General features: G+C 36.6%; 1 protein-coding gene across 1 annotated transcript in view; it reads left to right on the forward strand.

Moving 5' to 3' along the window:
- The window catches only part of LOC126867132 (26S proteasome non-ATPase regulatory subunit 1), a 94,819-nt gene that overhangs the window by 8,260 nt on the left and 72,288 nt on the right, over positions 1-14,271 (forward strand). The window contains exons 9-10 of the mRNA XM_050621340.1: positions 5,533-5,748; positions 7,514-7,578. Coding sequence (XP_050477297.1) covers positions 5,533-5,748; positions 7,514-7,578 — 281 coding nt within the window. The remainder of the gene's footprint in view (positions 1-5,532; positions 5,749-7,513; positions 7,579-14,271) is intronic.

The following is a 14,271-nucleotide window of genomic DNA, read 5'->3' on the forward strand; positions in this document are numbered from 1 at the left end:
AATACTTCCGTAAAATTTTTTCTACTCATTTTAATGTATCTCATAAATTGTTCCTATCAGATATCTCGACTTGTGTCAATATGAAATTACCGAATATTAATTTATTGCCATTTTACTCGTAGAATTGTGAAATACTAATGTAACTCGTGGTTAATAATTATTTCCTTTGACTTCGAAAGCAAGCGTACGATGTCTGAAAATGTACTTTACGAAATTCTGCTGTAAATGCTCTTACACGTTCACAATCTACAAACGTAATGTACGTTGCAATTTTATTTACTATAAAATACTGCACCATCGTTACTAGAATCAATTCTATAACCGTTTTGCAACCGACAAAGAACCTAAAAAATAGTAGTTGGAAAACTGATATGGCATAACTGGTATAAGAACTGTAACTGAAATCGATATAGTTCGAAATTCAGCTTCTGCATAATAGTCATTCAGAATTGTTACGTCGGGCGACACTCTACTTAGACCAGGCTACACACCGCGGACCAAACGGGAACCAGATGTCCGCTCATCCTTACTGCGTATCCTCAATAGTCTTAAGGACCCATGATAAATCTCGGTAATTTGCTAGCTAAGGTCCTTCAGACCGAACAAATATCTTTGTTTCTAAATCATTTTCTACAGATTATCGTCTACTACGGCTTGACACGGGAAAGTTAGTTTTTCTCACGTACGATGTTTTCCACTGACAACTTTCCATCGAGGGCGGCTAAGACCCTTCCTAGTCCGCCAACCTTCGTCTATCCAATCAGAAGCAATGTATACTGCCCTGACTTTCCTAACCAAAAATGTCATGAACAAATCCGATGGTCCCGTGCGCTAGACACACCCATCGCTAGCTTTCCTCCGACACAGCATCGACACTGTAAATTACTTATTCTTCGTCGTTAGAATAGTCAACATGTCATTACCGGGTTACTCTCCTTAAATACATACTGAACAGTGTAGCTCATAAGTGTTGGAAATATAAAGTTTGTAACCCTGTTAATCGCAGCGTTATACTACCTTAACCACCCCTATTGTCTCAACGGAAATCAGGGGGTCGATCTATTCGCGGTGTCGATTATTATAATCGTAACGGGAATTTACGGCTCCCGTTGATGTGTTTCCCTGCGATTGGTCGAATATACAAGAGTAGAGGTTCTTCGTAACCGTTTTACTCGGGTCCTTCATATAACAGTTTGAAACAGTTATTTACGAAACTGTTTCAAAGCCTCAGCTATTGGTTTAGTAATATAAGATCCGATGTAATATAACATTCCAAGGACTGGTCGAAGCGCACGTGTCTTGGCTCGTATAAAACAGAATGCAAAGCAAAAGACGCAGTGTAATGTACTTTAATTTACATACAATCTCGGTACACGCTTTTTAATTTCTCGTTTATTTTAATTAATCGAGAGAACCGGTATTTGTTATCGAATCAAACACATTCATCAGAAGTGAAAATAGGAGCCGCTTATGAACAGATGTGATCGGCATGGAATTTATTGTGATGGAAATTTTGGACGTTAATTGCTCTTAATAATTACTCTTTAAAGTTCTTTGAACAATTGTCTTTTTATGTGTATTACGCAGCTGTTGTTAGTTTGTAAAAGGATATACGAAGAATCGTAATTAAATGTAACAGTACGTGCAATCGTCGTGATCGTTGTTATCATGGATCAAAGCAGAATTGTTTGTTCTTTTAATGTTTCGAGACACTTGTCTTAACATTCTCCGGAATTGAACACTGCCTCGCTCGGCTCTTGAAAATTTTCAAATGCAAAACTGTGATTCACGATTTCTTTCTCATTCCAGTTGTTTTTGGAGAAAATTACTACAACCCGTGATTAGACTACCGAAAGATTAAACTATTCGGAGACTAACCGTAGTTTTCTTCGTGAATTATTATCAAAACGAAGATATCGTAGCATCGTCGGTACGAATCGTACTATCATCGAGAAAATGTCATCAGATATAATTTATACAATTTTTTATAAAACAGACGATACTCCGCTTGTCTCCATAGTTGACACGTATAGGATTTATAATAACGACGCGAGATTTCCATCAGAATTGACCTAACGTTAAATCACTTCGGCCTCGATCCCATTATGGTTGATTATTTTTTGAATTTTCCTCCGAAATTCTTGCTTTATCCCGCGTCTCAGGCGCCTAATATTCGGCTAATAATTAGAACTCTAAATATATCCGTCACCCTCTAAAGGTCTCTAAGTGCTTTCCAGGGGACTGGCTACAGTTATTTTTGATCGTAATTCTCCTCTGGTTACAACGAAACGTTTTCCTAGGGAGACTCGTGCATAATCTTGGCCCATTTATTTGCGAGATCCTTGTTCGCAAAATAACGAGGCCCACGTGACGCCGTATTTCTTTGCGAGACGATTCTCCGGCGGGTAACGACGAAATCCACTTACTGTCGACGGAAAAATAGGTGCAGGACAAACTGCATCGATTTGTCAGCGCTGTTTCAACTGTCTGCGCTGCGGCTGAATTTCGTTTCGTTGCTGATACTTCCTACGATTTCTCTGTCACGTGTTACTTCGTAAAAAATGCCACAAGATTTTTCACCTAATATCGATCGAAAAGTTTACATACGTATAAATATTTTTATCGTAAGATCGCTGTTACACCATGGGACGACGATTCTTCGAGGTATTCGCGTTCTTTAAATGAAATGGCTTTAAATGAAATTTCCTAGGCGCATTTTCAATCAGTCTGTTATTTTATTAGGTTGTTTAAAAAAAAAAGAAGAATGTCGTGCGTCTATTATTTCTCTATAAAACGAAAGAAACTCTTCGGACAACCTCGTGTAATTATGACACACTTTTTGAGAAAATCGCATCGAATGCAATCTGAAATCCAATTGAAACTCGTTATCGAAGCTTTGTCATATTATCTTAATTGATTTTGCGCACATATGCATTATATGAATTTATTTGCTCATTTCCCGATAGTCCCATACAGTTACAGAAATCATTTTCCGAACCATTCGCTTTTACCGGATCATTAGACTCAGAAATTGCCTGTTCTTTCAGTGCATTTGTAAGTCGTTTCGCTTCGATAGAGCAGTATCGAATGCAGGAATCATTTGTCTTGCGCGTAAACGTCGATTATATGAAAAAGAATCCAAGTCACGTAAACGTAACGCAAATAAGATTTACGCGATAGCGGCTGACAAATTGTTAACATGGTGTTTGTTACGACCGTTCGCGGAGAGACGCGGTCGCGAGGAAAACGCGTCGGCGAGAGGCGTAAATTCTCGCTAATCGACGCCGCGAAATAGTCGTTCCCCTCTTTCGATCAAGATAACAGAGGTGGTTCGAACGAATGTAACACTGTATTAACAGGTTAACATAAAATGGTATATTTGACAATATTTAAAAATAATACGACGAGCACGCCACAAATTGTTTAGTAATGAATACAGTATATATGTTATAGAAATTGTTATATATGTTATAGATGTTATATTGTATATATGTTATAGAATATGTAAATATGTTACAGAAATTTGACCCGACTTCACGATATCTCTCAATGAATTCGTTCGACTATGCGACTTTAATTTTAATCGTCAGACCTCTCGATGCATAACGGTTGACTCTTCAGAAGAGACTGATTGCCCTTCGATCGTTTCTTTGTCTTCTCTGGGATCATTTCTGAGGAGTTGATAGCTATCGTTTTGGTGTTTAGATGGATTAAGAAATTTTGTCGTTTTATACGTTTTTTCGTAATACGATGAAAGGAAAAGGGGAAAGAAAACTACGCGAGTATTGGGTTAAAGGATCCTTTTTCTTTTCTTTCTTTGGAAAGATAACGGATTACTGATTAGTTGGAAGAACGTGCTTGTAAAAATTGCGTAGGATCTGTTGAATTATTAATTTTTCTTATTAATTTCATCGTATAACTTTTATGTAACTGTGTGTTAGAAATTATCATACTTGAATATAAATGAAGAAGAAGAAGACAAAAATTTGGTGCTTGATTTTAATGGAATTTTAAGGACATATATGTAACAGGCTTCTTTTTCACAAATTACCGCCCTATTATTTCCTTTTGCGAATTATTTTGATATTTTTCATTTCAATTTCACCTTCATATTGCTGCAAAAATTTGTATACTATGTTATAACTGGATACCAAATTGTTAAAGTATAATATAAACTGAGATTTTTATAGAATGAGGAATACGAGACACAAACTATATAAATACCTATTTTTCCCACTGATTTATTTACAATACTTTTAAAAGGACCTTCCTTTTTTTCTTTTGCCAACGCCCGCAATTCAATTTTTTACCTTTTCAATTTTTTACTCTTCCACCCTTTGGTTTATTCTCATTGATTTTTTGGGTTTCCCCATAGCTAATCCACTCACTTTTCCACTCGCTAAAGTGCACTCTAAAACTACCCATCTGTGCACTGCACATATTCACGCTGTACATATTCCTTCTAAAACTTCATTTTCATTCATAGAATCAATTGAAATACATACCTACTTGAAACAGGATTTCAATCTCGAGCAGCTACTTCATCTTTTTCACGTTACCTTAAATAAATTTCACGCGTTGCCACCTAAATTACCAGCATTTCATTTTACCCTCGCGTTTGCCTTTATTCGCAGAAAGTGAATTTCAAATTGAAACGCGGCAAAAGATGTTATTTTTACTCGTTAAAGATGATTACATTGCAAATTATGCAGATAAACCAAATTGAAACGTTATTAAAACATGTTGTAGAAACGAAACGATGTTTCAAAAATTAGCACCACCGCGTTCGTTAAAATGGCTATTTCAAATTTATTCGCATTTTTCTTTCAATTATCAAAAGTTCGCCGCCCTGTACTTCTGGACCAATTAATGCGGAAGCTTTGAAACTCGCTAAATTTATTAAATGTGTCGCGTGTTCCCGTTTTCGTTGGAATTGTATTTTGCCATTGTTAGAAAATTTCTTGAATTCGACAAATCCGGATAAAACATGAGTACGAAAGAATTGTTATCGATATAAACGGGAAATCTGACTCATCGTTAGTTACATATCGAGGTAGCCTTAACGTTAAATTGCAAATCTTCGCGTGATTTCGCGAGTCGTTTGGAAAATGTTCAACGTTTTGGACCAGTCGATATTAAATTTCACTGTCCATTTGCTAATTACTAAAAAGCGAATTATTAAGAATTTCTGGTCAAAACGCGAGATACTAAATTTGAAAATATACCACTTTTAGTTGGATACTAGTCCTTTGTAGTTCTACGTTGACCTGTTCCTGACACTCTATCTCATCCCATTCCCTCCATTTGTAGGATATTTAAACATACTCTTTGTCATTAACGTTTTCTTTGATAGAAATATTTTAATGTAAATGAGTATGGTCGAAAACGAGTACGAGGTCATCTAATAATTTAATGTTTGCTAGTAAAAAGGTTTATCAAAGAAGAAAAGTGTAATAAAACATTTTTCACGAATATACACTAATATATTTTTTATTATTTTATCGTATAATCTTATTTCCTTTTTTTTCGTAGTATGCCCAAGAAACGCAGCACGAGAAGATCCTTCGAGGATTAGCCGTGGGTATCGCATTTACCATGTACGGTCGTTTAGAGGAAGCTGATCCTTTGGTTGCTTCCCTTTGCGCCGATAAGGACCCGATTCTTCGAAGAAGTGGCATGTACACGCTAGCGATGGCTTATTGTGGAACCGGAAACAACCAGGCTATCCGGAAGTTGCTGCACGTTGCTGTAAGTTGTCGGGAACAAATCTCTTTTACATCCTTCTGTCTTCAACTTTGTTTCGTTATTTGTTCCTTTATCACAGAGACAGAGAGGGAGAGAAAGAGAGAGATAAATAAGATACAAGAATATCTTGTTTACTTTGAAGAATTTTATGAATGTATCATCAAAGCGTAAAATTCATTCATCGGACCAAGCAGCGTTATATGATGGCAATTGATGATGATAAACGATATAATTGATACGAAGCATTATTTTGTATGGAAACAAGCGCGAAGTATTATACAGTACCATTTAATATATCAAACTTTTCGCATAAAGATAACAAGATAACAGGATAGAATATTATCGTGGAAGACTATGCTTTGAAAAAATGTAGATCTTCAACACCTATGAGTCGTTTAATTTCATAAAATATTTATCGATCTTTATGATAGAAACAAAAATGACAATTTCTCAGATACGTTAAAATTACATCTCGTTCTGGCTGAATGGCAAATTCTTAATTTTTCTTTTCATTATAATGTAAGATAATTAATATGTTTTTGTCTGTACATTCGGCACGTGCTCAGCCTTCGCATTCATTGTTTCATTCGAAAATTGGAATTCTTCACGACCTGTCTCTGAGTCGTATTTTATCTTCGCTGAGTAACTTCAAAATCTCATTCGCGTTCTTCTCTGTTTACTTAGCTTTTCTCTGCTTTAGAATATCAGGCAATTTCATGCGAGAAAAGGTAGAAAACAGAAGATTAATCTTCCTATTTAATTCGAATTGCCAATAGGTTGAACTTACAGAAAAGAAATTTCGTCTGTACTGGTCGATCGCTGATTAATTGCTAATGAATGACGATTACGTGAATGCGTTTTAGACTACAACGTGTGTAATATATAAGGGAAGGTACAAAACGTTAGTAATTATACTTAGTGGACTAAATATCATGTACTTGGTACAAAGTAAGTCATTTATTTATCTGAGAAACAACATGGATCCGAAATATGTTACACAGAATTCTTATATTCGTTTCATTCAAATTTATTATTCAAATGAAGTGCTAATACCTGACGAAAAAGCCAGAACTAATCTTGGTTAGTACTGTACGACTCTTGTCCATCCAAGAAAATTTGTTCGCCAATTCGCCAGTTTGTTAGTTACAATAATTCAACAAAAACATGCGAATATCAAATATCGATATTAATTAATCAATGATCGAAGTTCTAAAAATGAGCACTAAGGTAATATGGAAAGAAATAAGAACAGTCACGGCGGTGCATTCAGGATTCTAGCGTAGGATGCTTAATTTTTGTAGCAGGGTTCTGAGAAATTGTTGCTATTTCTTTAGCGCCAGTAGACATCATTAGACGTAATTCGTCAGTACATAAACGTGGAAATGATAAAATATTTCTACAATTTTTTTCTTAACTCAGGACTACGTTACGTTATATTAGGTTGTCCAAAAGTCTCTTTCGTTTTATAAAGAAATAATAGGCGCACAATGGTTTCTGTTTTATATTAGTTTATTGAATTATGCACGAACATAATAATAGAAATATAATGAAATAGATCATACCTAATTTAACAAAATAATAAAAAATAGTTATTGCTCATCCGTCATTACCTTATGAAACGACAGAAACTTTTCGGACAACCTAATACTTTAATTTATAACAGAAAGAAACTAGTTAAAACTAGTTGAAGTTTTATTTCAAATTTGAAGCATCAAACAACCCGTTCTATCATAAGACGAATCCCATAACGTAAAATATGTTCTTTCAGGTCTCCGACGTGAACGACGATGTTCGGCGTGCTGCGGTCACGGGTTTGGGATTCCTGCTGTTCAGGTGAGTACCAGTAAAGAATACTTAAGTTCGCGGGGTCAATATGAGGTTGCGGAATGCGAATTCCTCGAAGTGACCAGCTTCCTGTCGGTGTTCCGGACCACAAGTCTGGTATTCTTCGCGTAACTCGCATTCGCGCGTTTAATAATGCCATTTTTATTTAGAATAGATTTTGTTCTTCTGGTCATACATTTTCTCCTCTCAACTGCAATAATCGTTGTTAGAAATAACGTATAGATATATATATATATATATATATTTTATTAATCGTTAGATCATAGACATTCTTGCATTATTTCATAGAAATGGTTGAGAGAAATAATGCAAGAATTTCTATGATCTAACGATTACTAAAATATATATATCTATACATTATTTCTAACAACGATTATTAACATTTTTCTAAATTACTTCGATCTATAAATACAAAAGAATTTCGAATTTCGGAATTTTAAACGGTCCAGTCCTTTCTGAGAATATACCGTATAATTTCATCGTTTCGCAATATTCTCCTTTCAAAAATATAGGAAAGTAGAGCTAAAAGCCACATTTTAATATCGTCCGAAAGAATCTGGATTTCTCATTTTCTATTTATTTAGGAAAGAAATGTCTGAATCTCGTTCATCTTTAGACGTCATGCGAAAGAAGGTAGAATCTTCGGTATTTGAATAAATAAGCAAACTTGGTCGTTCGAATAAGAACATTTCCAATAGTGGCACGTGTTTTTTTTTCCTATAGTGATCGTTTAGTAATCGAAAGAATGACTTCTCGAGGATGTTGTTCGTACGAAGATATCCATTATCATTCGAGATACCAGAAGTAGAATAAACGAAGAGAATTACGTAGATGATCACGTTATAATGACACTGTATCGATTATTGAATTGAAAGTGTATAACAGGTACATCTGGCTGTTTTTGTCGAAACGGTGTTACTGTTAGTAACGTTAGGCGTTACCTATATGAGTAACGTAACTCTTTGATCGTTTCATTGAGACGCAGCAGTGTCAGAATTTCAATGGAAATTCCAAAGCAATTGATTCTTGCTGTTGCGTATTTCTTTCATCGAGTAGCTACGTGCATGACAAGCGTTTCATTGTAAGTCATTCAAGATGAACTGTTTATGAAATTATTTATATCAATATTATTGAAGGAAATTTCAGATTGTGCGCTATTCTCGATGAAAATTCAAATCAAGCGAAACGCGCGCGTTGTTTCCGAGAGATCACAGGCGGATTAGCGAATGAAGTTTACATTTAATTAAATTTAAATCTAAAAGAAATATTGTATTAGGGTATAATCTCTTCGTTGCACGATTATTTTCTCGGGCATGTCTTTGAGAGAAGAATCATTTTACCTTAATCAAGTTGATATCAGCTTATCAGAGTTCCATCGGGAATTGATAAATTGCTACAGCTTAAAGATCGTATTTAAATTGAGAATGATTTTTTTGTTTCTTTACCTGCTTAATCGTCGCTTAATTCATCTTCAGAAGAGTAATTATACATCGAACTGTCAAAGTTGTGGAGAAATGATTAAATATGATATAAATAGCGTTTTCTCTCAAGTCGCTTAGCTCTCAACTCGAAAATCACGTTTTCATTAGTTTGTTGGTTTCTCTTGCATAGGACGTAGTTTCAGAAAGAAATAATTATGAAAATTTTGGAAAAATTGCTGAATATAAGTAACATACTTAAATCGTTTGGTTTTTAAATTGAAAATATATTATTGTAATGAACTTATATACAATGAAATTGTAAAATGTGAGTGATATTTTCAAATTGTATACGACTCTTCTTTTAGATTTCGTTCAGTTTCTCGTTCGTTCGTTCAGTTTCAAAAAATACGTATTTACATGAATATCCATAGTCTAACAATAATTAAACTTTATCGTCAACAAGAATTACCGGTAATGTGCACAATGTTTGCGTACAGTTTCGATCTTGTAATTGGTAAATTTGTTCGAGAAATTGGCAAATAATATTGAATTTCATAAAATAAATACAACGAAGGTGCATTATATAAAATATGCGATCTGTTGTTTTACTTTTCAAACAAAGCATGCAAAATATACGAAACGTGCAAAATAAATGTGTGGTTAAAACCTTTAAAGGGGAAACAAATTGCTAAACTGTGGGATATTTATGCGATATTATATTTTCATAAATATGACCGATAAAATGAAATTCGCATAGAAATTTCCTTCATTTACTATGCGTTGTAATAGGTATTTTACATTGGATATTTTATATTTCTTTCATATTGTGCGTAATCTGTACGATTTTGCTCTTTTAAATTATCCACAAATTCGTGAACATCCGCCTTCTATTAGGTTGTCCGAAAAATATCTTTCTTTTATTTTCTTTCTACAAACACGAAACCTAATCTGTCGAACGTTGTGATTTTTATTTTGATAGAACAAAATGGATCGTACGTAATTCGATGAAATAATACAAAACGGAAAATATTGCGCATCCATTATTTCCTTACAAAACGAAAGAAACTTTTCGGACGACTCAATGCAAATTAATTATCGATACTCCATAAGAATATTCACAAAGTTATGTTGGATTTAATAATGATGAAAAACCATTCTACTGTTCGAGTGTTTTATCCCATAATTCCTCGATTTTTCAACCGATTCAATTTCATCTATTGTAAATTTATCCGACGCTTAAAGGCGCGCCCGAATCTCTGAATCGGAGCTCTTCCTGAAAATTCCTCGAATTTCCTATTCCAGCCGTGCAGACGACACGGACCGTTTGTTTGCCATCGAATACCTGCCATTGTGCTACGAAACGCGCGAAACTTTTTTAATACGTCGACTTACCGGGTATCCCGTTGATCGACGATCGAAGACGCGAACCAGAGAACGCCGGTCGATCGATGCTTTTCATCTCTGAGAATTTGACGGATCGAACGTTCCTTTCGTTCTACCGTTAGCTCGTCCAATGTCCGCTTGGTCCGCTGGTCATTCTCGTTTCGCGATTTCACGCTGTAATTTTCGCGGTCCCGAGACCCGTACTTAATCTGCACCGACGTTTTCTATCAACCAGACGGGACCAAGGATCGATCAAACCCGTCACTGGTCCCTTTCTTTCGTTCGTCGTATCTTCGGTCATCAGCAGAAACTGTTTTTTCGCGATCGTTTTTATTTATCTTTGGAGTTTTATTTTTTCTATTTTGCTCCCATCGATCAGTTGTCGGGATGGCTGTTCTTAGCGATGGGTTCAAACGCGTCTCGAATACGGAGATTCGAACATCGACTGTGTCTATAAACTCGAACCTTCAGTACGACGTTCAGAAACGTCGATACTCGAAGTTCTCTCAAAGGAGCGTATAGTAAAAACAAAAGCAAAAAAAAAAAAGATCTCAATAGACGTACGTCGAAATATTTCGGAATTGTGACGTGTGTACTCTTAAGTATAGTAGGGTCCAACTGGTATTCCGTACATTTGACCCATTAACCGTTTGAGTGGCAGGGGTCTTTGAAAAAACAGGGTGGAAAAATCGCAAACAGCGCGTTAGCGCTTGTCTTAATCGATCGCGAAGAGAAACAAGCGGCGCGACAGCGCTCGTCGTGTTTCTTATTTTTATAAGATACATCTATGTTATTATATATGCGTACCATTGGTTTATAAATATTTCAAGTCCTGTCCAATAAAAATTATTCTTAAGATAACGATGAAACAGAAAATACCGTCAGTCGTCCGTAGAGTTCAAACGTACTGCGACTTTTCCACACAAACGGTTAAAGGCTGACCAGTGAAGTGGCACGTAAGAATTGCATAAACGCGCATTATCGTAAAGCATGGCGCAATTTGCGCGTTTTAGATAAGGTTCTAACGTACTGGTAACTGAGAAAACCGCGATTGAAATATCCGGAGAACCTGAAATACGTCGATTTACATATTTATTAAGGTATAAGAAGCGTATTTATGGATAATATGTGATTCAGAGAAGTCCGCTATGCAAATCTGTAACATATACGTTTTCCATGATCCGAGGGAAAAAATTGATCATAGCGCTACATGTGTACATACCTCAATTTCCACAGGATTCATAAAATTTTCCCAGCGGATCTTGGTGGCGGAAAAAAGTACGTATTAAAGTTGATCCCATCGCTATCCGGTTTCCTTCTCGTGTCTGTCGTAAAGTCTTTCGCAGATTCGATAAGGTAGATCCGATCCCGTTTCTGCAGGAATTTCCATTCCTCTTCGAGATGGATGAGCGTCGATATAGAATCGTTTCGTGAACGATACTCATTGTTTTCCTGCCAGAATAGGATTAGGGGTGGCTAGGCTTTTCTATTAATACCGAAAGAAGCTTTCTGTTGTCGTTTAACCCTCGTGCGACGAAGCCAGCTCGATCCTTTTAAGAGCGTCTAAAGTGGAAACGCGTGCACATCTTTCCTCGCGATTAGTTCCATCATAATGCCGCGACAGCGTTTCTTTTTCAATGACTTCGTCACTCGCCATCGTTTTACGAATTTACAGTCTTACGATCTAACGCGTAGTTTCCGTATCTTACGACGATCCAACTTACGCAAGTGAGTCGAGGTGTTTCGTTTCTCAAAAATCGAACGTTAATTTCTTTTGAATCTGAAAATATCGATTCTTTGAGAAAATGGAGTCTTCGCCACTTCGCAGACGAGGCTTGCTCTCTCGGAGCTTTGGTTAAAAGTATAACGGTAAAGCAACGTAAGTGTAAGTCGTGCAGAAGAGAGGAAGTGCGTCAGAGACGACTTTCGGATTTGGCTATCGTATCGTCGTTCCAGGGTCGGACGAGAAAGTTGCGTATCGACTTTCTTGGCCAAGGATTATCGAACGCCCACGCGGAGATTCGCTGTACCGAGCTTTACGACCTTTGAGTTAAACGATATCGTCGATGGCAGCGTGATTCATCCCCTGTCCGATTGACTTCTAATCTTTTCACCCTCAACGGCATAAATTGCGTGGAGCGTGTTGTTTCACGATTAAGCGACGGATGATGGTTTCGCTCGTGTTAGGAATATCGGCGTCTCGTACCTGGTGTTCAAACTTAAGTAACATATATATATTTTTTTTATTTACTTGTTTGCATTCACAATTTGTTCGATTTGAACATTTGGTAGAATTTTTTGGCTGTTCGATTATCGTGTGGGTGGCTACCCCCAGCGGGGCACCATCTTCGTGTTTGTTAGGTTATATCCTTTATGAGATCTACCGGGTGTTTCTTTTTTAGTCTTCTTCCTATGTTTGATGCGTTGATCGTTTCCGGTTCGAACGTACGTAACGTATGCGAATAATATTTGCAAAAATTTGAAACCATGCGAAACGATAGAAAAATTGTAAAGTTATATCACCGATGTATGCAAATATATCTTGTCGCACTTTCTACGATATAAATTACAAAAGGCAGAGAATCATCGATTCTCCGTTCAACGAGTTGCGAGACGTATCGGTTTGCTTGAAGAAAAAAATTGTTCTCTCGTATCGAAGTTTCATCGTAGAGTGTGTGTGTGTGTGTGTGTGTGTGTTGGAATTCTTCTTGTTCAACGAGTTCAATGAATCTCGATCCGCGGTGGTCAATCGATACCAGGCTAGCTAGAAACTCTTAATTGAAAACAGTCGATCGATCTCCGTGGTATCGCGGAATGGACTGTCGAACAGGATGAATGGTTGGTAGCCTCGCAACGCGTGAAAGCTGTGGATCATTGAGCATCGATTACACAGGTTGAATTTACTCGCTGGCGAAATATTGTTGGATAACCTTTCGCTACGATCGGATCACTGATCTGTCTCAATGACAAAAGTCACGTTCGACCACGTGTATTCGTATTAATATTTGGATACCGCATTGGCTCCGTATCGAGTGATTTAAAGAGATCGAATGATTTAAATATCGCGTTGCTTATTTCGTTAGGTTGTCCGAAAAATTTTTTTCGTTTCATAAGGTGATAATATAACGAGCAATAATTTCTGTTTTATATCATTTCATTGAATCAGGTATGATTCGTTTCGTTGTATTTCTATTATCACGTTCGTGCATAATTCAATAAACTGATTTAAAAGAAGGAACGTTATTTCCTTATAAAACGAAAGAAACATTTCGGACAACCTAGTACTTTGAATATAAATCATTCGACGCTGCTTGAAAATACGTAACCAACTTTTCTTTTTTCAACGAGCACGCTTAATCGTTCGGTAGATATTTTTCTTTCCATTTCGACGATGATAGGGGATTTTACTGTCTATCCTTGCGAAGTACTCGAGGGAGTTTGAAATTTCACGCTGCAACGAGCGTATTTCCGACTTGGAAACTTCCGCCACGCGGGTAATCGAATATTTACCGTGACTTCGGCGTCAGATACGGGGTGAGACGTGACCCAGGTGAGAGCGAGTTGTTGTATCGATGTCAGTCTTTTCTTTTCTTCTTCTAAGGGTTGTTCGTCGTTAATTTTGCGAACTTTTCACACTATCGAGGCAAATATAGAGTAGAGCGATATCTTCTATCGCGCACAAGCATAATTTTTGTTTCGACGATATTGGTTCGAGTATAGAGGAAAGAATCTCCCTTCAACGAAGAGATGTTCGTGCGCAAGGGAAGACTTAGACATGTAACGCATACAGATTTATAAATCTCCGTAATCTTTGCGCGAGAAGTAGTTCGTTTAGAGAAGAAATTTTGCAAGGAAAGTACTACGTCTCTCGCGGATT

This window comes from Bombus huntii, chromosome 6 (assembly GCF_024542735.1).
Source record: "Bombus huntii isolate Logan2020A chromosome 6, iyBomHunt1.1, whole genome shotgun sequence".
In the NCBI taxonomy this organism is placed as follows: domain Eukaryota; kingdom Metazoa; phylum Arthropoda; class Insecta; order Hymenoptera; family Apidae; genus Bombus; species Bombus huntii.